The sequence below is a fragment of the Semicossyphus pulcher genome, unplaced genomic scaffold, assembly GCF_022749685.1.
Source record: "Semicossyphus pulcher isolate SPU_LCO1_2020_fin unplaced genomic scaffold, fSemPul1.0.p SCAF_20, whole genome shotgun sequence".
NCBI lineage: Eukaryota > Metazoa > Chordata > Actinopteri > Labriformes > Labridae > Semicossyphus > Semicossyphus pulcher.
The window spans coordinates 16,253,464-16,277,940 of NW_027211694.1; the positions used below are offsets into that span (position 1 = coordinate 16,253,464).

At 41.5% G+C, this 24,477-nt stretch overlaps 4 protein-coding genes and 1 long non-coding RNA gene across 5 annotated transcripts; all 5 read left to right on the forward strand.

Moving 5' to 3' along the window:
• Positions 1-996: 996 nt before the first annotated feature.
• LOC138599833 (uncharacterized) lies at positions 997-6,550 on the forward strand. Its single transcript, XM_069671588.1, has 7 exons — positions 997-1,020; positions 1,192-1,299; positions 1,398-1,454; positions 1,545-1,703; positions 1,944-2,103; positions 2,484-2,584; positions 4,221-6,550. The coding sequence occupies exons 1-7, from the start codon at positions 997-999 to the stop codon at positions 4,383-4,385; spliced, it is 774 nt and encodes a 257-aa protein (XP_069527689.1). The 3' UTR covers positions 4,386-6,550.
• A 242-nt stretch (positions 6,551-6,792) lies between these two features.
• LOC138599542 (zinc finger protein 184) lies at positions 6,793-12,173 on the forward strand. Its single transcript, XM_069671259.1, has 7 exons — positions 6,793-6,965; positions 7,786-7,994; positions 8,159-8,251; positions 8,343-8,435; positions 8,729-8,839; positions 9,130-9,253; positions 9,369-12,173. Exons 1-7 carry the CDS (start codon positions 6,941-6,943, stop codon positions 11,060-11,062), a joined length of 2,349 nt encoding a protein of 782 aa, XP_069527360.1. The 5' UTR covers positions 6,793-6,940; the 3' UTR covers positions 11,063-12,173.
• A 548-nt stretch (positions 12,174-12,721) lies between these two features.
• LOC138599834 (zinc finger and SCAN domain-containing protein 29-like) lies at positions 12,722-15,743 on the forward strand. The gene is made up of 4 exons (XM_069671589.1): positions 12,722-13,157; positions 13,501-13,692; positions 13,851-14,189; positions 15,373-15,743. The coding sequence occupies exons 1-4, from the start codon at positions 12,797-12,799 to the stop codon at positions 15,741-15,743; spliced, it is 1,263 nt and encodes a 420-aa protein (XP_069527690.1). The 5' UTR covers positions 12,722-12,796.
• A 931-nt stretch (positions 15,744-16,674) lies between these two features.
• Positions 16,675-19,507, forward strand: LOC138599729 (uncharacterized). The gene is made up of 3 exons (XR_011308729.1): positions 16,675-16,798; positions 16,918-17,025; positions 19,455-19,507. It is a non-coding gene; the product is annotated as an uncharacterized lncRNA (long non-coding RNA).
• Positions 19,508-19,524: 17 nt separating this feature from the next.
• On the forward strand, positions 19,525-22,783 carry LOC138599730 (zinc finger protein 624-like). Its single transcript, XM_069671485.1, has 5 exons — positions 19,525-19,547; positions 19,713-19,823; positions 19,971-20,094; positions 21,344-21,595; positions 21,753-22,783. The coding sequence occupies exons 1-5, from the start codon at positions 19,533-19,535 to the stop codon at positions 22,604-22,606; spliced, it is 1,356 nt and encodes a 451-aa protein (XP_069527586.1). The 5' UTR covers positions 19,525-19,532; the 3' UTR covers positions 22,607-22,783.
• Positions 22,784-24,477: the final 1,694 nt, after the last annotated feature.

The window sequence follows — 24,477 nt, forward strand, 5'->3', positions numbered from 1 at the left end:
ATAACTATAACTACCAATTAATTCTACAATGCAGTAATATTCCTGTAGTGTTTAATAATGGAGAGACTTCCTTTAAGAGTTGTATTAATATAACATTAAGGTATGTTACAGTGTTAATAGGTCTGCAGTAATTGCTCCTCAGTCAATATATTGAACGAGTAACATCACCACGTGTTCTCCCAGAAGTCTAACTGCACATCCTCTTTATTGTGCTGCTAGAAAATATTTTATGACACAGTTCCTTTGAGGCAAATACATTCCTGCCTGTCACACTGGCCACTTTGAAGTCTGTTGATTCATCACAATTGAGCCGATTGATGTCTGTTTTAAATTAAAAATATTATCTCGTAAATGTGGCATATAGTCATTCCAGCTGTTGCAAAGATGATCTTAGTGACTGTCTGTAAAGGGGCTGCAGTAGTTCATTTAAGGAGATCTAATGGGCAGGAAGCATCAGAGGTCAAAATATGTTTTATTCTGGATTATGACAGTAACAAAAAAAAATTATTGCAGATTGTTTAGCTGATTATTTGGTTAATTATTCTGTTATAGTCAGAAAAAAGTCAGTATAAAAGTGCCATGTACATTGCGCAGAGTCCTGTGTGATGGCTTTAGTTTGCATGTTCTGTCTAGCTTACAGTCCAAACCCTTAAGATATTCACTTAATTTTTTTTTCAGTCATTTTTCAAAATAAAAGTCTTATAAATTGGCTTCTCTGTTATGAAGTTTTTTTTTCATAATAAATGTATAAGAATTGAGTTCTTCGTGCACTAATTGGAACTTTTGCAGACAGACCTACAGCAGCATTTTGCTATTCACGCTTTCCCTCCTTTTTGACACAAAATACATGTACATTAGATACACAGAGATTATCAGAAGCTTAAAAGGTTGGAAAATGAATCAGATGTATCTGCTTTAATATAAAACTTTATAGAAGGTTTTTATTTAGCTGGGAGGGCATCTAAAAACCACCCCATCAGGAAACGGGCCGGGGAAATGGGTGTCACTGTGGTTTCACTGGTCAGCCTTTAAGTGCTTATGTATAACTGCATTCATTTAAATCAGCTCATATACAGTCACTTCCAAGCGTAAATAACAGTGAAACATTTTCAATGCATGAAACAATATATTATATGCTCTGCGATGCAAATACACAGCATGTTGTTGATATGTTTTGTGTTTTCCCGTCAGATCTTGAAAGCACCTTGTCTCCTCTTGAGTGTGTTCACAAGTTTGAATCTCTGCTCCGCAAAATTTGGGACACCGATAACTGATGATGTGAGCAGCCTGTCGGTATTGGTGAGATTATTTATACATATCACAGTTTTTATATCATGTAATGTTTTTTAAGGGGTCACTGTCATCGTGTTGCTTAAATCTGATTATCTCCTTTGCAGAAGCAGAATATCCCCTCTGATTATGAGATTCCTGTTAGTTACATCCCCAAAGAAGTGGTATGTATGAAAGCTGAAATCGTGTGAAACCAGCGGCGGTAACCAGATTTGATATTGAAGAGACTTTCTTTATGTCACCTGCATTTCCAGGCTGGCACGTGCTGGGTGGTGTTAAATATCTATCCTTTGGAGCAAAGTCTTCGGAAGCTGGCCAACATGTTTGGCGCCATCTCCTCCAACAAAGAAAACATTATTGTCTTCATAGCCATGCTGAAGAGTTTACGCTTCACCTTTGACCACGAGGAACTTGTGAGTATCAGCAACTACAACACTAAATGCTCTCATACTGCCGAAATAGATTTTACTGCCTTAAATGCTTTACAGAGAAGGTAAAAGGGGAAAATCTGAAGCGTGGATCGTGCAAATATACGCACTGCAGCTCAGTTTTAGGAAACAGCATGCAGTATTTAGGATATTTAGGGCCTGTTTTGCACATAAATTGCATAATTAACTTCATTCAGGATTGCTTGTTGTTGTCTGATCCCCCAGGAAACGGCGATGCAAGTCTTCCAGTGTCACTACCAAGAAGGGAGCTTAATCTCCGGTCTTTACTTTGACTACATCAAAGACGTCTTGCACGCCGCCTCTCAGGGAACATCCGGCTTCTCGTGCAAACCGCCACCGTGCCTTAATCCACAACAAACACCAGGTACATCAGTCATTTGCATTTTAATTTCTAATGGATGCATCAAACGCTAATGCGGCTTAGAAGCCCGTTAGTGGGCAGATATTGATTTGGGGTCAGTGACGCACAGCTGGGGTCAGGAATCAGATATGTAACCTTGAACACGCAACCAATACAAGTAATTAAAGGAGTTACACAAAAGCTGCATTAAAGCCTCATGCAGTTATAACACTGCCTGACATTTCCAGAGGGAATTAAAGTGAGTAAAAAAACGTATACGCGCCTGTAACTCAGCTGAAATCCCGCCAGAATCTTCCATACAAGTTCAATAAATAAAGCCGCTATCAGATTTCTGAGGTGTAACTGTAGTCAGGAACATTTCCAATAATATTTCCTTCTTCCAGGCGGTCAGGAGGAGGGTCGCGAATACAGCTGGTGGAAGAGAACTCCCCTGCTTCTGGCTCTCATCCCCTTCACAGCTTGTGTTGTTCTCTTGGTGTGGCTGGTAAGTGAAGTCATCCAAACCAGTGAGGGTTTTTTATTCTCTAACAGTCCATATGAAGCTACAGACACACACACACACACACAGTATATTCTGCAGAAGTGGACGTAGCCCTCGTGACGTCACCTTTTTAGAAAGAAGTGACCATATTTGACCAAAAGGTGATGATGCATTGCAACATATATGTCCTAGTTGACAGGTCGCCTTGGTAGCATCCTTTTAATCAAAAGTAGCCCCGCCCTTAAACGTACCCTGCTTTATAATTTATTTGACTCTAAATGGGACCTTAATTTACAAACTTAACATCATGCTGTATTGAAGAAGGCGTGACACTAGCGAGTGTCACCATAAACTCAGTAGGAAAAGGGCTATGAGCTGATAAATCAACTCCGTAGTGGAGTTCTTTTCTCATCTGGTTGCAAGCAGAATCCTTTTTGCGACCAGTGCAGTCGCCCCCTGCTGGCCATTAGAATAAATACAGCTTTCAGGCACTTTAGCTTTACTTTTAAAACCAAGAGGCTCCGTCCCCTTCATACCCAAAAAATGAAGCTCTGTTGACAAATCCGGCTCCTGCAGCGGATCTGTTCCGGGTTAGCAGAGTAGGGGAGGAACAACGAGAGGAGACGTAACTAAAACAATCACTACAGTCATTGAACGTTACATATCTGTGAACGTCTGCTTCAGACCAACACAAGAAGCTGTTCTGCTGTTAAACACGGCGAAGTGCGGGTTTTGCTGTTTTTTTCCTTAAGTTACATGCGTGTTTTGTCATTAGCACAAGATGGCAGCGCCCATCACGAGGGCTATTTTGGCTTCAATTTAGAAAGTAGATAGAGACACGTTGTCCATTTTTATATTCAGTCATGTTAAGTGCTAATTAGACAATGCTAGCATGATAACACCCTAAACTTAGATGTTGAATATGGTAAACAAACATGCTCAATGTCAGCGTGTGAGCATGTCAGCATGTTAGCATTTAGCACAACACCTCTCACAGAGCTTGTAGTAAAGCTATAGACTCTTAATTTTTTCGCGTCCTGCTCCTGTAAAAGCTCCTTTTTTCCTCTTTTTCTGCATGTATTGGAAAGAAATTATGACACTATTCAGGCTGCATAAAAGGTCAATGGATATGGATAACTTCTATACCGCAATGAGCACTTATTGCCATTTTTAACATGGTTTGTGTTTCCTGCCTCTTCATGAATGAAAACCAGCTTGGAGTCATTTTACAATCATTTATTCAGAGCGGATATATCCCCGGATAAACAGACTGTATATAACCCAAATTAAAGTGGTTCTAGTGGTTTTTATACGAACATGAGAAAACCCAAAGAGCACCCATTTAAAAAAACAACTTTAATTGGTGGTAATTCTTCCATCAACCACACTGACTTGTGTGTGTTTTCGTCCCTGTGGATCTGTCTAATTCAGGATAATGCCTTCACTTTCACGAGCACTTCCTGGAAGGCAATTCTTGTAAAGTTAACAACTGCTCATGAAATATTCAGGAGTACTTTGAGGCCTCTGTGACTTCCCTAATGTAATGATTTCCGCTTTGGTCATTAGTTCATCATAGAAAACAGAAAATAAAAACATGTTAAGGCTGAGAGTAATTTTCTATCTTTATTTAAATTTGCAGGTGAAGTCTGGAGGTCGTCGACCAGCGTGCCACACTGAAAATAGCCCAATGGCACCTTCTGACATGATCCCAAGTGTGTCTATCTCCATCCCACTTCAAACACTCACCCACGCTGCTGACACTCAGCCGGCTTTGGAGGCCATCCCTGAGCATGAGAGTGGATGAGGCATGATTAATAGCAGAGAGAAATCTCTAACACAGCAGTGTTAACACTCTGCAGGTTGTTATTGGCGGGAGCCTGCCGGATAAACAAGCGTGGTCTGACACTTCTTCTTCTGCTTTCTCTTACCCGACTGCATGGAACTGGGCTACGAGGGAAAACACGCCTGCTGCGAAGGCAGGTGTATCACTGAATTGTTCTCGCACTTAACCATGTTAAGAGATTTTATGGGACCAGAGGAAGAACGCTCGACATAATGGCTGGTTATCTGCCAACATGAAGCACATGAATGGTCTCGAATTGGCAAGTGTTTGACAGCCATCTCTGTGCAGACCAAGTTGATTTTTTTTCAGGCCTGCGTCTTTGAGCTGTTGCCATCATAGAGTTTTCGTTCTCCAGTTTTGAGATGCAATAAAACTATTACTGGAGCCCCAAAATAGAATGGTATTACATTGTTTGGAGGAGCTTTTTTTATTTTAAGATGCGACACCTAGAAGTTTGTTTGCTGTGTATTGGTGTTAACAGAGACCGTTATTTAACTGCTGTCGAGTCAATACACTGAATCCAAACACTCCTTTATTCTGAAAATTACTGAAATCCACTGATACAGCTATTAGCAAAGCAGCCATTTCAACTTCAACTTGTTGACATTATTCTGATTTGGATCCGTCAAAAAACATGCAGACCTGCTGGTCGCAAACAACACGCCTTGCAGTTCAACAAGCGACCTACTTTGTGTATCAAAGATCTGACCAGATGGCAGATAGCCATGGCCAGAGGCACTTTGAATCCCCTCATTGTATTTCAAAGCTGTTGCCCAGTGATCTATAGCTACTGCTCGGGCCACAGCGAGTGTGTTAGAGTTTTTAATGCCTCATTCACTGAGTCAATCATGTTCAGTCATGAGAACATGACTCCCCGAGTGCGAGCGCTCTCGCACTGTATGTGTCAGAGGGAGGGAGCGCGAGACAGGACAGACAGGACGAGGGAAAGTGAGGGAGATAGGGATAGATGGATGGATGGACGGATGAGCTCAGTGAGGAGCATAAGGAGGGCTTGTTCTCGTCACAAAAGGACTGGCCGTAGGCTGGAGGAAATACCAGTTACAAACACGACTGAAGTCGGCAGATCCCCTATGAATCAACAGGCGAAAAATCTTTCCAGACCGCAGGCTATGCTAGCCTTATCTACAGAGGATTGTTAGTATTTCAATAACAGTTCTAATGATTTACTTCCAAAACGCATCATCGAAACATGGAAAGCACACTTTAATTGAGATGTTTGCTGTTGGAAAAAAAGTCTACAATTTGTGTGTTTTATTGTCTTTCTGGTGACCAATTTGTATAATTGTCTTTTTTGTATTTTGTGAAAATGTGTATTTGTATTGTGTGTGAGATATTTAAGTTATTTTGTTTACAGACAGCCACCTAAGAAATGTACATTTTCTACAATGGTATAAGTTCAAATAAGGAAAAAGATTATGTCAAGTTATGAATGTACGGGGGGAGGACAAAATACTCTTTTAATACTAAATCCTCAATGCAAAGACCGTATATGATTGTTGTCTTTGTCATGATTTCTCTGACTCTTTTGCTATACCTATATTTTCCCAAACCTGCTTCAGTTTGGCGTTTTTGTTAATTACAGTATCTGTCTCAAGCTGTTTTAAAAATTCACATATAAAAGCCTTGCGTCAAATGGTTTACGCCTTGTAGCAGTTTAAAATTGCCATTGGTTTTTTGTCTTCTTTTACAGATGTAATTTTGCCCACCCCCTGCAAGTGGCACATCATGTCAATATTATATGTATATTCTAAGATTATTTGTCAGCAGTGTAAAAACGATGTATTCGCACAATTTATTGTTTGTAAAACAGGGAAAGATCGAGTCTGAATGTTTTCTTGAAATTCTTATCATTAAAAGAATAGAATAACACAAGTACACAATTCACTTCATAATAGTCCCCCATTTTTGTGTTTTAAGGTTACTTGATCACGACCATCTTAGAACAGAAAAGAACTACATTCATTGTCAGGTCATCTCAGGCCTGCTTTTGATGGTCAGTTTTTTTTTTCTATGGTTATCAATTGCACAAATAATACCAATAAAATAAATAGTATATCTCAATTAAATGTAAAAATGTGTTGGTGATTTAATTTGTTATATTGATATTGCATTAATTGTTGGACATTTGCCTTTTTTTTTTTTTTTACTGTTTTTACTAAATTTAAACATGAACTAAAATTCCCCACAAGGCGAAAACATAATCATTTTAAACTAGGTCATATAGTTTATAATGCATGTAGCCGATGGATTTTCTTGTTCCTTCCTGAAATAGGCTGAACTTTTATTTTGTATAAACACATCCGCCGGAAACACAAGGACTTTTGTTTTGGAAAGCCGCTACCCAGCGGTCGCCATTATTCTTCGTGGCTTGACGGTCGCGAAAAGACGATTAAATACATTAAAACATTATATTTAGGGGTGATCTGCAACATAGTCCGTATATCGGTGCAGTCGGTTGATTAACTCATGAATTAGCGACACAACCTGACCCAGGAATGGAGAAACGATCTGATGCTACTGGTAAGTTGCTAAGCTAACGTTAGCAAGTTGTCAGCAGCTGCCGCTAATAATGGCAGTCGGAAAATAAGAGGCAACGTAAGCCATCTGTTGCAGCAAACTGACAGTTTGCTTTTAATCGCAAGTCAACATGCGTGTAGCAGTGTGTTTTAAGTTATTTTGGTGATGTTTGGCGGTTAGCCGGCTAACAAGCGTTAGCAGCGAATGTCCAGGCTGCTTGATTTTAAATGAAACCATCCCTCCATCCGGATGTCCTGATCGGCCGCTGCAACGTGGAATGTCCACTACGATGATTCTGTTAACTAATATACACCGCCCACGCCATCTAGTTAAAGTTTGACTGTAACTCAGCTGCAGTTTGGCGCTCATTCTTTTCACTACTGCACGTGCACACGCAAACGTGCACATCGTTTCAACCCCTCTGCAGCTAGCTGCAATAATCAAAGCGTGTTGTGAGCGCTGCTGCGCCCCCTACAACTGCTCCCGTCTCCACCTGTTAAACCAGCTCTGCTGTTTGCAGATTGCACACACATCTTGCATATCTAATGGTCCATATCATTATATCTGATAGAATGGAAAATATACATTGTTAAAATAAAGTTATATAATACAACACACGTTATACTGTATCACAGACTGAATGAGAACAAGCATGTTACACCCTATTTTGTACATACTTCATTTTGACAGTCATAAGGCAAACAGTGCAACCTTTAAAATACTTGAATGGATTCAATAAAATATCTATAAACGTTGACATCAAAGACCCGTCAACCTTCTTTTACACACTCCCAACAAACCTTTCTTACATCATCTTACACAGGTGCTGGAGGTGCCATCCCCTTGGCCTCCCTTCGCCTGATGGCTTCCCCTCTGCAGCTGACATACTCGTACATATGGCAGGTCATACGGCAGAGAAACGTGAAGCTGTACGGGAAAGTGGAGGAGTTCGTGACCATGGTGACGCAGACCGTTCCAGAGCTCATGAGTTTCAAGCAGACAGCCCAGCTCCTCCTGGGTTTGAGAGCAAGGGTGATTTTATCTTTGTCATATTTGCTGTTGTGTGTAAGAGAAAGAAAAGCTATTATTTAGAAAAACATTGACAGCATTTCCAGGAACCTCTATTAGGATAGCTGCAATCCTACTTGATGTTCACCTAATTTTGATTCTGATTATAATCTGTGTCTTTTATGTAGATCATTTTGGATTTGCTTCACAAAGACGGCCCACCCGATACCAGGGCAATCCAAACTCTCGTAAACAAGTTGAAGGTCTCTGCGTCTTTAGGGGTAAGAATGGAAACTTATTTTATTCTGAGAAACATAACAATACAGTTGCACAGTATAGATTACAGCTGGTTTCCGTTATTTCCTGTTACAGAAGGATTCAGAAGTGGAGAAATCTCAAACAAACTTCATGGTGCTGGTCCAGAATCTGCTGAAAAGCACTGCTGAGAGGAAGCGCTTCTTCCAGGTATCCACATCTACATTAATATGGTCATCTGACAAAGCTATTTTAGCTCATTTTGATTTGAGAAAGGAGGCTTTGTGGATGTATTTGAATATGTTATATTGGCAATGACATCTGGTCAACATAGTGTTAATTCCTGTGATTACATTATACAATTATTCCTTTGTCAACACCACAAATTCAGATGCATAAAACAGTGCATAGTGATACATAGTGCATTAAATTCATGTATCTTTCTTTCAGCCATTACAGTGTCATAGTTGCATTGCTCACACTCACACATTCCCTCTCTGCAGGAAGTGTTCCCTGTTCAGTATGGCACAAAGTTCGATACAGCGCTGCAGGCTCTGATCGCGGGTCTGGTGTGCAAAATGGAGCAACTTCTTCCTGTTCCCAACCTCTCCCAGGTATGCACATGTGCTGTCATTGCATTTTCACATGTCCTCCGTGGCAGTCACAGCATTGTGGGCAAATGGGGGGAGATAGGAAAAGTTTTTTTAGGACCTCGATTAAGGATTTTGTTTTGGTCACCTGTTTTTCAGCAGTCTGAGTGACATAAAATAGTTAAAGTAGCATCCTAAGGCTTCCTGAGGTCATAATGTGTGTATCGTACAATGAAGACATGTTAAAATAAGATCGGAACTAAGAAGAAAATCTATTCTGCAATTTCATTGTTTACATCTCGTCTTTACCTCAGCTTGGTGCCATGATCTCAACGGAGCCCGCCGTCTTGGAGGCTTGTGGAGGCTTCATCCCTACCCAGGTGGATCTGAGGAGTCTCCTCCTGCACCAGCAGGCCAAAGGACTGCTTGGTGTTAAAGGTATATTTGAGACCGTTTGTATGAACACATGAGGAAACAGAGAAAAAGGAGGAAAAAATAATGACACTTTTTATTGCAGACAAACTGAAATTGACAAATCCTTCTGTTTGTACAGCAACCATCTCGTCCTCTGTGGGCGACTGTGTGCTCTCTTCACTCGCCTTCAGGCCCAAGCCTGTAGAACCACCTCCACCTCCACCACCCCCACCTCCACCACTTGAGTCACCAAAGCAATTAGAGGTCCCCCTCAACCAAACAAGCCCAGCCTCCTTCAATGACACAGAAGACTTAGGAGTGATGTCGGATGACTCTGATGGCCCAGCAGCTCCTGTTGCTGGACCAAAGGCTGTACAGCAATACAGCGAGAAAACGGCTGATGGTAGCACTGCAAATGAAAAGAGTGTCGAGACAACTGCTCAGAGCGAAGATATGGTGCAAGAGAAGATCACACAGGAAGAATCTGCTTCAACTCTAGAAAACAGAGAGGATGAAACACCCGAGAAACCAGATTCGCAGCGTGTGCCTGATTTGAAATCAATCCCTTTCAGGGTCGTTAAAGTGCCGATTAAAACTGCCCCCTTACAGAAAGCTGGCAGCGTAGGAACAACTGACGGCCAAAAGCCCCAGACTCAGCGCGTCACATTGCATCAGTGGGTGTCACAGATAGCCACTAACTCGCTCTCACTCCCGGCCCTGCCGCCTCTTCCTCCGCCTAGATTTGGCGCAGGGGACGACATGAAGCCGAGCATAAGAAGAAAGAAGAAAATCAGGCCTCCAGCTGACCGATATACCTGCAGTGTGTGCGATAAAAGCTTCCCGTACCAGTCCAAGCTAATGGACCACGAGCGCATTCACACGGGAGAGAAGCCTTTCGTTTGCACGGCATGCAACAAAAGCTTCAGAACACAGGCGTTCCTCAACAACCACCTGAAGACCCACAGCACAGTGCGTCCGTATGCTTGCGGCCAGTGCGGCAAGTGTTTCACCAAACTGCAGAGCTTGACAAAGCACATGCTAGCCCACAGCGGCCAAAAGCCGTTCTATTGCAACATCTGCAACAAGGGCTTCACACAGTCCACCTACTTTAAGCGGCACATGGAGTGCCACACGAGCCAGATGACGTTCCCCTGCAAGCACTGCAGCAAAAGCTTCCCGACTGCCTTCAAGCTGTCCAACCACGAGCGCTGGCACACCAGAGATCGTCCTCACATGTGCGAGCGCTGCGGGAAGAGATTCCTCGTCCCCAGCCTGTTGAAGAGACACATGGGCTACCACATCGGAGACCGCCAGTATCTCTGCTCCCAGTGCGGGAAGACCTTTGTCTACTTGTCTGATCTGAAGAGGCACCAGCAAGACCACATACCCAAAGCAAAGATCCCTTGCCCCGTGTGCCAAAAGAAGTTCTCCAGCAAGTACTGCCTGAGGGTTCACCTGAGGATCCACACCAGAGAGCGACCATACCGCTGCTCCATATGCGAGAAGACCTTCACTCAGGTCGGGAATCTGAAGGTCCACATCAGATTACACACCAACGAGCGCCCGTTCAGCTGCGACGTGTGCGGGAAGACCTACAAGTTGGCGTCCCACCTGAACGTCCACAAAAGGACTCACACGTGCAAGAAGCCCTGGACGTGCGAGACATGCGGGAAGGGATTCTCCGTCCCCGGCCTTCTTAAGAAGCACGAGCAGCTGCACACGAGGGACGCTAACCCCGACTTCTCTGGCAAACGGAGACACAGGGGGAAGCACAAGAAGCACTCCCTCAAGAGGAAGTATGATGAGGAAGATGAGGGCAGTGACGATTATTGATCAAAGAAACATATTTTGTAATAAATATGGCTGCTTGGATCAGGCGTTTCAAAGCTAATGCTAATAACAGCAGATCACTCATTATTAAAATTAGCTAATTTGGAAAGCTACTACACAAAATGAACCTTTGAACCATGTAATATGTACATCTTCAAGGTAAATGACTTTGTGGGTGATAGATACATTTGGATCCTTTATTTTGATCATTGAATTTAAAGACTGTCAATTTGAGTTATAATAGGTATAAGTTGGGTTTCATTGCTGCCCAGCAAGTTGGAGCATCCCAACCAATAAAGACCATTGTTGAACTGCACATCAGTGCTGTTTTTAATGTATCTATATGATGTGACAAAGTGAGTTTAGGGTCAGGAAGTTATCCTAAGCCTCCACATGATGAGAAATGTCAGATAGCAATAGATGTTTTTCTTTTTGGAGTTTTAATGGTTGATATGTTTCATTACAAAAAACGATGATGGTTTAAGATACATATTATTTTCAAAGATAATGTGCTTTTTCATTTGTCTACCTGAACATAGCACAAACATTTAAGAGAAGAACATCATGTTAACAATACAATAAAAGTATTACGAAGCATGTGACTGTAAATAGCTTGTGTGCTATCTTATAAATTGTTGTAGTGTCGCGAGGAAGCATTTTTATCTTTGTTACTGTATCCTTGTGGAAATTGTAGTGATTCAAACTACTTTTAGATCTTGCTTTCTTATATAACCCTGAACTGTTAACATTACAACTACACTTTACTGCTTATGTTTAAGTCACAAAAGACTTATTTGTGTTCATTACAATTTCAATTTTTAACCAGTAATAGATGCCGTTTTGTTGCTCTAGTAGTGTGGAATTGACTCAAGAAAACAGATAATTAACAACCTAATCATAATGCAAATATGTGATGAAGTTGTGCTTTACTTATCCTGTGAGCAGCTATGTATGTGAGCCATTTGGTAAGTACCATATTCTCATTTGTGTTTAATTTTTGTTGTTAATCGGAGGGGAAATAAATACAAATGGAGAAAGGACTGTTTTCTTCTTTTTTAATATAATGAAAATCGATTTTATTCTACTCGAGTCTTGACCCAAAGCACGAGTCCTGAACTGGAACCTGTATGTAATTAAAGTAATGGAAGGTGTTTATGTAAAGACAGTACGTGCGGAAAAAAGCAATTTGCTAAAACCCGGTATAATACATCTTAACTTATTTTATATAAGGTTAATGTTCGTTGTGCATTGTCCCTTCTCAAATAAAGAAACATAACATACGCTTTCAATGTTTAAAGTGATGTAAGATAGCTGCCATGTTGACGTTCTTGTAAAACGGCGATACATGTCCGGGAAAGGTTCTTGTGCCTCTCTTTTGACTTAACGGTAGAGACACACGAAGTGCTGACAGCACTCGCTTCGTTTTAAGTAAGGTGCACTTACGGAGACCACTTGAGGGTATAATAGCACATTTCCACTGGCTCGGCACGGCACGGCTCTGCCTTGCTTTACCAGCCAAAGCGTTATCAAGAATTTAAGTTCGTCATCACGCTGGTGGTGGGAACAACCGACGTCTCCGCCTTCAACCGAGCCGTGTAGCTATGAAACTGTACTCTGATTGGCTCAAATAGCATGACGTATTTTAAGCGACAAGAGGAAGGAGCGCCATTTTGGAAAAAAAAAACTCCACCAGATAACTGCTGTTCTTGAATTAAGAAGAAAAAGAAAGAAAAGGACATGAACGCTCATGTGAACTGGACTCATGAGGAGACCCATGCGCTCATTGCAGTGTGGTCTGAAGAGAAAATTCAGTGTGGCCTGGGGGAATCTGTTAGAAATGAGAAAGTATATGGTGAAGTATCACGCAGACTGGCTGCCATGGGGATGTTTCGCTCTGCAAAACAGTGCAGGGATAAGATAAAGAAGCTTAAATTGGAATACAGGAGATTAAAGAAACAAAGTGACGGAAGTGAAGAGTTCACAAGGAACTTCAGGTGGTATGACGCTTTGGACTCTATCTTGAGTCCAGCTACGGCAGACATCAGTGTACAGTCAGCCACTGTGATACAAAAGTTCATGATTTCTGATGTGGAAACAAGTAAGTTATCTTTGTTATTCTAATAGAAAATAATCATATTTAGCTTATTCTAGTGCCGACAAATGAAAGTCATCTTGTTTGAATGTAACACCTGGGTAATACAGTATGTCAGGGCACATTTACAGACCAATATTAATGTAAAAGAGATGTTCGTGTTTACTTGTAGTGCCTTTAATAATAATGTCAGTGGCATGATTTGTAACTTTATTGTTTGTATTGAGCCGTGGCAGATTTAGGTTTTAAAAAAAGAAAACGGTGCATATAGAGTGTAACAAATTGTTTCTTTGACTGTACCAAACAATAAAGTACATTCATAACTATCACATTTTTATTTCTCTTTCAGATTCATCCACTGCAACGGAAATTCCTGGAAGCTACAGTAACACCCTCATAACCTGCCCTGCACCAGTCCTAACACCTTGCCACCCAGGGAACCCACAAGACCCTGACTTTTACTCCATTCAACTAGTAGATGTTGATGGTCCATCTACAAGTACCACAGTGACCTCCGATGCAATGCAAACATCAATCAAATGCAAGTAAAGTAGTCTTTGGATAGATACAGTGTAAGAAAATGTACGTCACCTAAATGCTGAATGAGTATACTGAACTGGCTGTAGAGCATCGTCTTCATTTGTGAATTAACTTTCTAAAAGTTTTAATGCTCTGTTTATCCACTTTTATAACCTGCAGATTCGCGCTGGTGCTCCTGGTCAAAGAGAGAAGTCCAAGCGTTGTTGACACTTTGGGCAAATCCCGCAATTCAAAAAGAGCTTCTCCTCAACGTGAGAAATAATCAAGTGTACGCTCGCCTCAGCGCCGCACTAGAAACACTCGGATTCCACAAAACCCCACAGAAGTGCAGGGAGAAAATCAAAAAACTCAAGCAGGATTACAAGAGAATGAAAAACAGTCAACACAGGGTTGGACGGCAAAGAACTGTTTGGTTTTCCATTATGGATGATGTCCTCAGCTCCAAGGCTGGAGCAAGAAGATATTCAGAACCAACAGTAGTGGATGTGGACACTGATGGTAAGTAGCCTAGAAATAAAATCCTAAAAGCTAGCCAAATGTTTTTTTTAGCATTAGTCGACATCTGAGGATTGCTTTCAGTTTGCTCTTTTCTTCATTTATGCAATTTCAAACAAGCTACAGCAGGTGTTGCTAGAGAACAAATCAGCTTGCAAGTGAAGCACTTTGTCATGTCCTTCTGAAGAACCTTCTGCAGTAACGGCCTCTTTCGATGTAGAAAGGGAGGGACTTTTTTTTAGCTCCCATCTCATGTTATTGGGCCACAGTTACTGTCAATATCTGATTATTAACATCTTAAATACCGTCTAAATCTTAGATGAAATATCTCAAATTAAGAAGTTTTATAATTTGTTATGTACTTAAGTTCGACCAGACAAACCTAAAATGTCAGTTTTTGTGCTTTCTTATTTAGTATTTTACAGATTCATATTTAATACTGACCAATATTGTGTTTCCATTTACTGTTAATTGTATACGAAATTCTGCATCTTGTAGGTTGTGTAGCTTGTGTAGGTTTGCTCCTTGCAAACATTGTTTCATGTCCCACAGAGTATTGACCTGGTCGAACAAAGAATCAGTCATTTAAAGTACTAAACTTAGACTGAATTAATTGTCATCTTAATTTTTATCGTTGAGCAATATCACACAAGAGGGAGTGATGTTATACTGAATATCATCACAGCTGGGATTTGGTCGCAGATATCACAGCTGTGCTGATATTCAGTATAACATCACCTTGAGTGTGATTTTGCTTTTATACAACAGTTATACAAATAGTAATAAACAGTAATAATCAACAACAGATTATTTTTTGCTCCACCAGCTCAAATAGTTCCACAACTTAACTGAAACTGGACTGTTGTTGCCAAGCAACCCAAACATTCTCACATTTATCATGTACATTTATCTGTTTCTTTTAATTTATCATCAACCAGTGAAATAAGAGTCTGCTGTGTGATTCAGAGGTACCATACACAGTCTGCTGTAACGTTTATTAACAGTATTCAGAACACCTGGCTGAGGCGGAGTGATACACAGAGTAAAAAAAGTCCCAGTGCTGTTGTTCTCTATATCAGCACTGCTATAATGCCTGTTATCCAATCAGATTACTTGGTCAGAACTAACTGTTGTATATTTTTTAATGTAACTTCTTTGTTCTATTTTGCTTTTTGTTCTCCCAAAGATGTAACCCAGTGGTTGCCCGATGAAGTCCAGGTGCTCATGACCCTCTGGGCACAACCCAACATTCAGGAACAGCTTCTCACAGCAGAAACCAAAACTGAAGTCTTTAAGTACCTCAGCAGTGAGCTGGCATTGGTGGGGTTTCATAAGACACCACATCAGTGCAGTCTTAAAGTGAAAAACCTAAAGGAAGAGTACAGAAAAATCAAAGAAGTGGAAGTTAGAAGTAAAAACACTGAGGAATCCTGGTTTGCAATTTTGGATGGCGTCCTTGGTGCTGGTGGAGCGACTTCATCAGATGTGGCTCCATCTGCTGTGATGACACAAAGTAAATCACCAGAATATGATGACACAAAAGGTGTGTTGTTTTAAACTGTATTACAAAATGTTTATCTGGCTATTTGAGAGCTTTTTTGTTTTTTAATTAAGTTATGTTTTCAACAGATACATTTGGAGCTGTTTGGACATCAGATGAAGTCAAAGTTCTTCTCACGCGATGGGCGCAGAAGAGCGTCCAGGAGCAGCTCGGGTCAGATCCGACAAATGAGAGAGTGTTTGCTCAGCTGAGCTCCGACCTCGCCACTCAGGGCTTCGATAGGACCACGAGTCAATGCAGGTCGAAGATAAGACTGCTGAAAGAAAAATACAGAATGATTAAGGAACAGAAGGACTCTAAAAAACAAAAAGGAAGATGGTTTCAGATTATGGATAAAGTCCTCAGCCGTGGAATGTCAGAGGCTGAGACCAAACAAGCAGCTCGAGTCAGAGATTCAGCCTGTGCATCTCTGCAGACGTCACCGCGAGAGCTTTCAAACGCAGTGGAAAAGTCAGGTAAAAAAAAAAGGAATGTTTTTCTACTTAAACTGGGTTTTGAACATCTAGAATGCGAGTTATCCTGCTCTAGTAAACCTCCAGACAGGCTAAGCAGGATTTCTCTTTTTTTTTGTGAGCGGAAAAAAACAGACTTGTAAATTACGGTGGTCTTAAATGACAGCAGTACACAGTCAGGAAATGTATGTTCTGCAGGGATCTTTTACCCTGAATTTAGCCTGTCAGGTTGGGTTTTTACTCTCATTACAACATGCACCATAAATAAAATGGGTAACTTAATTCATGAGAAAGAGCTGATATGTATTTATTCCTCTTGCTAATTAAACAAACTTAGAGAGCCCCTTTCAATTATTTTAATTGCAAGTTCATGGGGCTTTCTGATCCCATTTGCAGGTTGCAGCTTGTCCGTCTCCTCACTCTGCCTCCTGGTTCCTACCCTGCGTCTGATGTGTGCCTTCGCCTGGCAAGTGGTCCAGAGTTGTAACGTGCTGCATTATGGGAAGGTGGAGGAGCTGGTGAGGGTGGTGACGGAGCTGGCACCAGAGCTGCTGACGCCCAGAGAGAGAGTGCAAATCCTGCTCAGGCTTAGGGCGAGGGTAAGAAGCATCAAAGTATTTTTTCTTATCTATATGTTTTTTTGTCTTGTAACTTTACATTACATTAGACAAACAGCAGGAGAACAAAATCTAAGCGTCTGTTGTGACGTCTGTTTCAGATGGTGTTGGAACTGTGTTGCGGTGAGAGCACAGCCAACATGCTGAACATCCAGCCTCACCTGACGCTCATTCAGAACCTCACATCTGGCTCCGACTGTGATCAGAAGGTAAGTTTGCAGGTGTGGCGGAATATTGAACCCAACATGTACACAGGTATTTTTCAAAACTTTCGTCCGCACACAAACAGCGTTTTAAGTCACTGAAAACAGATCTTATGTAAGACTCTGGCCAGGCTAAAGACTTTTAGAAACTCTGTTTCCACGGAAACGTATAGACGGACTTGTGACGTCAGGCTGTGCACCTCTGTGAGGTGTCACAAATGAGGTGACATTCCTTGCAAAATGACGGACTACATTTTTACACATATGTATAGTTTCTCCTCCACCATATTGAGGAACAGAGGCGTCAGAAGGCACTATGGTGGTCACTGCTTTATATTCCAGTGTGATATTGAGTAATAACTCCACTTCACTATCAGTCCACACATATGATCCTTGATGCAATGGGGATTGCAGTCCGCCAGGTAGTCTTCCAGCAATACAATTTTTTTTAGACTTTTGATTGCCCGCGATTTTCTTTTTCTTCTTAGCATGACCGGGTCATATCCCCGCCTGTAGGTGTGGCATTCTCATGACAGCTCTTCTGTTGTGTTTTTGCGTTTTCATTTGTTTTTTTTTTAAATGTATAACCGTGCTTGTGTGGATGGGGCTTTCTTTTTGGAAATGAAGCAGGGAAAAACTCCCTTTTGAAAAATACCCGTGTACGTATAGACGGAGCCTGATACTGAAACAACTTCCTCTTTGGGAAGAAACAGCAGCCCACACAGCAAGTTGGGCTGTACGGCTGCCAGACACACTACTAGATCATTGCTGCCACTATGAAAGCATCATGTCTGCCACCGTTAACGTCCTCTTGTTGAAGGGGAAACTACGATTTTATAGCAGTGAAGAGTACATAGCAAACAGTGCTGTGCTCGTGGAGAATGTAACAGTAACATTTTCTCTGACGCATTGGAGGACACAGCATGTTAGGAGGAGCTGCTGCTTACAATAGCTTAGCTTGTTTTTGGATGCTCTGATTGTTCATCGTTCGCAAGGTTTTTAATGGGATACAAATTATCACCAGAGGTCTCCTTTCTCGAACAAGTCTGTCTCTCTGACGCTCTTCTGCGGACACCATCAGGACAAACCTGATGAGTAAAGAGCGTTCGATGGCATCCATTCCCTGTATGTATTTGTACATGTTTTACATGCTTCAGCCTGAGCCTAGCCCTGCAAGAATGACAGCAATCATATCACAGCCATATGCGGTCAGTTATAGTTCTGATCTGATCTGAAGTAAAATAAAATAGACATTACTACACTCCATTTGTCACCTTTGGGACCTCAGCAAGGCTTTCACTGTATGTGAGAGACACCAAACGGATGCTCTGTTTTAGGGGACAGAAGGGAAAGGTTACTAAATATTGCAAGGCCAATGGCCGACATGTCAAACTCAGAATGAGGAAGCATTACTCCTTTAACCCTTTTGGTCCTCTGAGAGATCATCGAGGATGTCCCCGCCTCACTTTGCCCGAGGCAATGATCATCTCCGCTCTAATGCTCAGGAAGGGCCCCATGTTGTTTAGTCTTTATGACTGCACTTAATTGTACTTCTTTGATTTCCCCTGCCCCCCTTTATTCCCATAGGGTTTCAGTGCGGGCAGGTTTCTCTGTGATGTTTAATTGACGTTTCCATGCGTCTGCTCTTCAGTGAGGATGCAGGAAGAGATGGTTTTGCAGAGCCATTTGGTGGCTTTAGAGATGTGTCATTTGATCTTTAATTTCATTTCCTGTGTCAGTGAATGTTTAGATTCAAGGTTGTTTGTTTTATTTAAAATTTCGCTTTGATGATAGTCACGCCCTGCATAAGTTAAGGGCCAGTTTGCCGATTTTCAACCTCAGGCAGAGTTTTTGCCTCCTTTGTTTAAAAAAAAAAAAAACCTGTCCACACAAGCACGGTTATAAAAAATCCCCGTCCAAACGAAAACACAACAGAAACGCTGTCATGAGGATGCCACACCAACAGGCGGCGATATAACCGCGTCATGCGAAGAAGAAAAAGAATCGCAACCAGTCAAAAGTCAGAAAAAAATCGATCCCGACGCCTCTGTTCCTCGATAAAGTAGACGAGTAACTGTACATATATGTGTAAAACTGTAAAAAGCATCACTGTTTTTGTCACGCCGGTCGTTTTGCAAAGAATGTCTCCTCATTAGTGACGTATCACCATGGAGATAACGGCGCACAGCCTGACATCATGAGCCAAAAACGCTGTTTACCCCGTCTACACGTCTCTGCAGAAACAGAGTTTCTAAACGTCTTCACCCTGGTCTTTCGTCTTAACCTTGTGTGGATGAAAGGTCCAGACTGCCTTTAACTTCCTAAGCGATGTCCTGATTTGAATGAAACTGAGAACCAATAGTGCATTCTGTTTATCGTTCAAAAGGGACCCAGAATCAATCTGTTTATTGTCACTTTTTTACATCACTCAACAGGACCTGGAGGAGCTGGAGAATTCAAAGTCGAACTTCGTGGAGGTCGTTCAGAGACTGCTTGAGGACGCAGAGGAAAGAATGTTGTTCTTCAAGGTGTGACATTCATACCACTGCTACCTGAATTAAAGCTATATTTGACAGTGAACTGACTCACCTAGAGTTACTTGTGATTCATTGGTGGACATTTTCCTGACTGAATGTTCTCAAGAAGACTGAACCGAGCAGTGTGTACTGACATTTCACTTTCCTTTTTTCCAGGAGATCTTTCATATCCATTATGGGCAGCAGTATCAAGCTGCACTGCAAACATTAGTATGGAAGTTCATCTCTAGACTGGATCATCTTCTGCCTGTTCCAGATATTAAACAGGTGCCGTTCATTCTGAAATGATCCATAGAGTGCTGGGGTTTAAATCTAATCACACATATAAAGTAAAGAGACAGTTACAAGTGTCAACATGTTCTGCTTTTCGTTTTGCAGTAAATGTTTACAATGTGTTTTATATGTACTTCAAAGACGGCAGAGTGGCTCAGCTCCTCCCCCTCTGTCATGGAAGAATGTGGACAGCTGGTTCTGGAACCAGATCAGCTGAAGGAGCTTCTGCATTTCCAACAAAAACAATCAGCAAGCACAAACAAGTGTAAGTGATCTTCTGCAGTGGTAAAGACAGAAGGTAAAAATGACCTCAGCATGACCCTAAAGCATCAAGTGATTATTAGGAGACGCAGTTCTTCAGATACCTTGAAAGTCATTCCTGGATTTGTATTTTTTAGGACTGATATCTGAATACAAAACATGCTTAGTGTTTAAGTGGTTAACCTCATGGCAATACAACAAAACTAGCCGACCATAAGATCAACATTTGTTTTAAAATTTCTCCTGCATCTGACCATCATGCATTGGACTCTTTCTTTAAAAGAACAGTACCCGCCAAAAAAATCGAATAGCTCAAATCGAGTTCTACAAGGTTGTTGATCCCGACAATAATGGAGTGTTTACATGGAAACCTTGTTTTGAGCTTGGTTCATACGACAACATTTTAAGTTGTTGAAAAATACCTCAACTCATGAAACCTTCTGTGAATCTGAACAACAGTGTGCTGTAATAGCACCAAAAGAAATGGTAAGCCTGTTTAGTCATTTGCTGCTGGTCGGCTATAGCTACATTCTTTAGCTATAGCATGTTATGCTAACTAACATGCAGATCATTTAAATGTCGGCAATTATCCATATTAAGTCATGTGTCTTCAGCATAGACTGTATAAAAAGATGGATGACATGACAGCTGAATAAAAGTGAAGCTGAAACATTTCGAGCGCCCCCTGCTGACTGGCTGCAGTATAGCTCATAAAGCCCGCCTCCTCCATGTTAACAGATGGGACATGAGTCAAACTATAAAATCTAAATACACATCAAATACATTTTTCTCAAACATGGTTTCTGTCATTATAGTTAGTTGTTATCATGCTGATTTACGTCCAAGTGTTTTGATTAGTTATTTGATGCTATAAAAAGGGGGTGTAACGTCGTGATTGACAGCTGTGTCGTTAAATATGGCTCCTGCAGCACTTTGATCCCGGAGTAGAGGAGGAGTAGAGGAGGAGCGACGGAGGAATATAAACAGAGGAACTTAAACAATCACTACAGTCAGTTCCCCTGTTTTTTCAGTAAGTTAAGTGTGTGTTTTGGTTAGTAGAAGGGGCGGGACGTCAATACTGCGTCTCCACCAGCTTATCTCTCCAAGTGTTGCTGGCAGCATCCACTAAAGGAGATGTTTGTCTTCACTTTCGTCCAATGAGAGGAGGTGGAGTCTTGGCTCTTTGCATTAAATGTACACCTCAACATATTATGCGTGTTTGCAACTAACTTAACAATGTCTTCTGTCCTCAGGCTTCTCTCAATCCCAGAATATGTTTTTGCCAAGACTCTCTCTTCCTCCAAAACAAAACGCAAAGCTTCCTTCAGAGCGACAAGCTTTCTCTGCGGGAGACGAAGATGAAGGAGAGTTTTATTATAGTGAGGATGAGGAGCCTTTAGAGGACACTGATGTTACCCCGACTGTGGACGACTGCAGCAGAGGAGACGAAGACCTGAAAGTGAAAGAGGAACAAATTGAAGACCTAGCCGGTGCTAACTGCTCAAGTAAGGCAGCATCAAGTCTAAAAGACCATTGAAAATGAGTGTTTTCCCACTGAATATTCATGCATGAGGGAGTTTGTACTTTGAAAAATCTATAATCTTCATTTCAAACATTTCATTTTTGAAGCTCTGAATGCCCTCTTCCTGTTTCATCTTTCAGATTTAAACAATCATCCGCCTTTAAGACCGCACACCTGCTCATTGTGTTCCTACTCGGACAGCCAAGTGTCGGGTCTCATGCAGCACATCAGAGAGGCTCATATGATCCAGGAACCCAGCCGACTCCAGTCTAAAGAACCTGACACTGATAACGGCTGTCAGAAAGCGGACACTGACACAAGCCCTTCTGAGAGCGGGACGCCGAATGCTTGTGAGTACTGTGGGAAGGCCTTCATGTATGTGTCCACACTGCAGAGCCACATAAAAACACACACATTGCCATTCCACTGCGACAGGTGCGACAAGAAGTACGCTTCGATGGCGTCCCTGCACGTGCACCGCCGGAATCACACGGGTGAGACGCCGTATTTGTGTTCGCACTGTGGCCGGGGCTTCAGGACTTCACACAGCCTCAGTTCGCACGTTAGCATACACACAGGAGAGAGACGCTACAAGTGTCACATTTGCGGAAAGACTTCCATCCAGCACCTGGCGAGACACATGCGGATGCACCGAGGGGAGAAGAACTACCTGTGCACAGAATGCGGGAAGGCTTTTCTCTCCTCCGGGGAGTTGAGGCTACACATGCGGTATCACACGGGCGAGCGTCCGTACACGTGCAAACACTGCGGGAAAGGATTCGTAGCAAAGTGCTTTTTGACGGTTCACATGCGCAGACATACAGGAGAGAGTCCTTACAAGTGTGCAGTGTGTCCTAAATCATTTCACACTTTGAGGGCGCAGAAAAAGCACATGCAGATCCACTCCAATGCAAAGTCTTTCCAGTGTTTGAAATGTGGTAAAATATTCAGGCAAGAGGACACTTTTAAACTGCATCTTCAGACACACACATGAAAGTAGAAGTGAGTGTTTTAATACAGGGATGACTTTTTTTATCTAGTAAGTGTAAAATATAGTTACTGCTTAGTAATAGTGATACAGTAATTCACCGAATAGGAGCAGTTATTTTTTTTACATTTTAAGTATGCAAAGGTAATCTTTCAAAATATGTTAATCTGAAGGGTTTATCTGAGATACAGATATTATGAGATACTGTTGTTCATTACTGATTAAGAGTATTTTTTTAAATTGACTAAGTCAAAATAAAATCATGAAAATAAAGGCTCGACTACAGATTCTTTTATTCAAAATAACTGAGTACAATCTTTGCAGAGCTGTTTCAAACCACCAATGACATTTACTCACTTATTTGAAATGCTAACTTAATATAGTTTTGATTTTATTCCCACTTTTTGATTTATCTACTCTGAGATGAAATATTTTGGTGTATGGTCTCACAGCTTTGACAACAATTATCACCTGCGCTGTGATTTTTTTTTCAACTTTTTCTTGGTTAAACCACCTCTTTTATGTAGTATTCGCCTGGTTAAAGTAAGGGTACTTTCACACCTGAAGTCCGTTTGTTTGATCCGAATCAAAGACCAAATTGTTACAATGTTGCATTTTGCCTTGAGTTTGGTTTGTGTTCACAAGGCAACTTTTACCAGCGGACCGAAAGTTTTGATCTGCGAGAAAAATGCTTTCTGATTGGTCAGAATTTCCACGTGGGAAAACTCCCTGAAGAAAACAAAGAGACAGAACAAGAAGAGAGAGAATGGCGGACTTTTATGTCTTGTCTGAATTCTTTTTTACGTTTAACGGATATTGTTCCACAGTTCAAACGCTTCCATTCTCCTTTAGTTTTTCACTGAACAGTTTGAATACCTCCGTATTCTTGTGCGTTTCCATAAGCATTTGTGAAATTGTTTGTCCTCTACTCATCTTGATGCCTGGCTGTCTCTGCAAGTGTCAACATATATTAACAACCCACAATGCACAGTTTTTTGGTGTGCTTCCTGTATTAGGTCCTACTTTAAGTCTGATTACATTCTCACCTAAATCAAACCGGACCGTGGTTCATTTGGAAACAGACCGAGTCCCGTCTTTTCTGGCGGACCGTGGTCCGGTTGTTAGGTCCACACCAAAGAAAGCACCCTAAAAGTATTTTTTCAAATTGACTAAAAGTCAAAATTAAACAATGGAAATAAAGGTTTGACTACAGACTCTTTTAATCAGTACAGTCCTTGCAGAGCTGGTTCAAACCAATGACTGTATAAATAGATGGACAACGCGTCTCCATCTGTTCCCATTGTACGTAATTGATGCCAAAATAGCCCCTGTGATAGGCGCTGCCATCTTGCGATGGTGACGTCATACGGAGCCAAAGACTGCGCAGTCGAGAACGGCGAGTGAAGCGGCCGTAGCCACTTCCACAGGTATGGAAACTTCAATGACTGTAGTGATTGTTTAAGTTACGTTTCCATTCACGGATCGTCCTCTACTCTGCTAACCCAGAAATGATCGGCTGCAGGAGCCGAATTTGTCAACGGAGCTGTCAATCATCATTTTGACAGCAACGAATTACTAATTAAAAATAAACAGGAAAAAAAACAGAAAAATGAACACTTGGACGTAAATCAGCATGATAAGAACTAGCTATAATGACAGAAGCCATGTTTGAGAAAAATTTACCGGGCGTGTATTTTGATTTTATAGTCCCACCTGTTAACATGAAGGAGGCGGGCTTTATGACCTATACTGCAGCCAGTCAGCAGGGGGCGCCCAAAATGTTTTGGCTTCACTTTTAGGGAGCTGTCATGTCGTCCATCTTTTTATACAGTCTATGGTTCAAACCATCAATTACTGTTACTTATTTCACTAAATGG

Bases quoted from the DNA above. Each gene is read 5' to 3' on its own strand.
- LOC138599833 (XM_069671588.1), top strand. From the start codon at position 997: ATGGGTGTCACTGTGGTTTCACTG. The intron at 1,021-1,191 runs GTCAGCCTTTAA...TTTTCCCGTCAG, and splicing joins GTGTCACTGTGGTTTCACTG to ATCTTGAAAGCACCTTGTCT. The intron at 2,585-4,220 runs GTAAGTGAAGTC...TTAAATTTGCAG, and splicing joins TTGTTCTCTTGGTGTGGCTG to GTGAAGTCTGGAGGTCGTCG.
- LOC138599542 (XM_069671259.1), top strand. From the start codon at position 6,941: ATGGAGAAACGATCTGATGCTACTG. The intron at 6,966-7,785 runs GTAAGTTGCTAA...CATCTTACACAG, and splicing joins GAAACGATCTGATGCTACTG to GTGCTGGAGGTGCCATCCCC. The intron at 9,254-9,368 runs GTATATTTGAGA...CTGTTTGTACAG, and splicing joins AGGACTGCTTGGTGTTAAAG to CAACCATCTCGTCCTCTGTG.
- LOC138599834 (XM_069671589.1), top strand. From the start codon at position 12,797: ATGAACGCTCATGTGAACTGGACTCATGAGGAGACCCATGCGCTCATT. The intron at 13,158-13,500 runs GTAAGTTATCTT...TTTCTCTTTCAG, and splicing joins GATTTCTGATGTGGAAACAA to ATTCATCCACTGCAACGGAA. The intron at 13,693-13,850 runs GCAAGTAAAGTA...TATAACCTGCAG, and splicing joins AATGCAAACATCAATCAAAT to ATTCGCGCTGGTGCTCCTGG.
- LOC138599730 (XM_069671485.1), top strand. The intron at 19,824-19,970 runs GTGCCGTTCATT...TGTACTTCAAAG, and splicing joins CTGTTCCAGATATTAAACAG to ACGGCAGAGTGGCTCAGCTC. The intron at 20,095-21,343 runs GTAAGTGATCTT...TTCTGTCCTCAG, and splicing joins ATCAGCAAGCACAAACAAGT to GCTTCTCTCAATCCCAGAAT.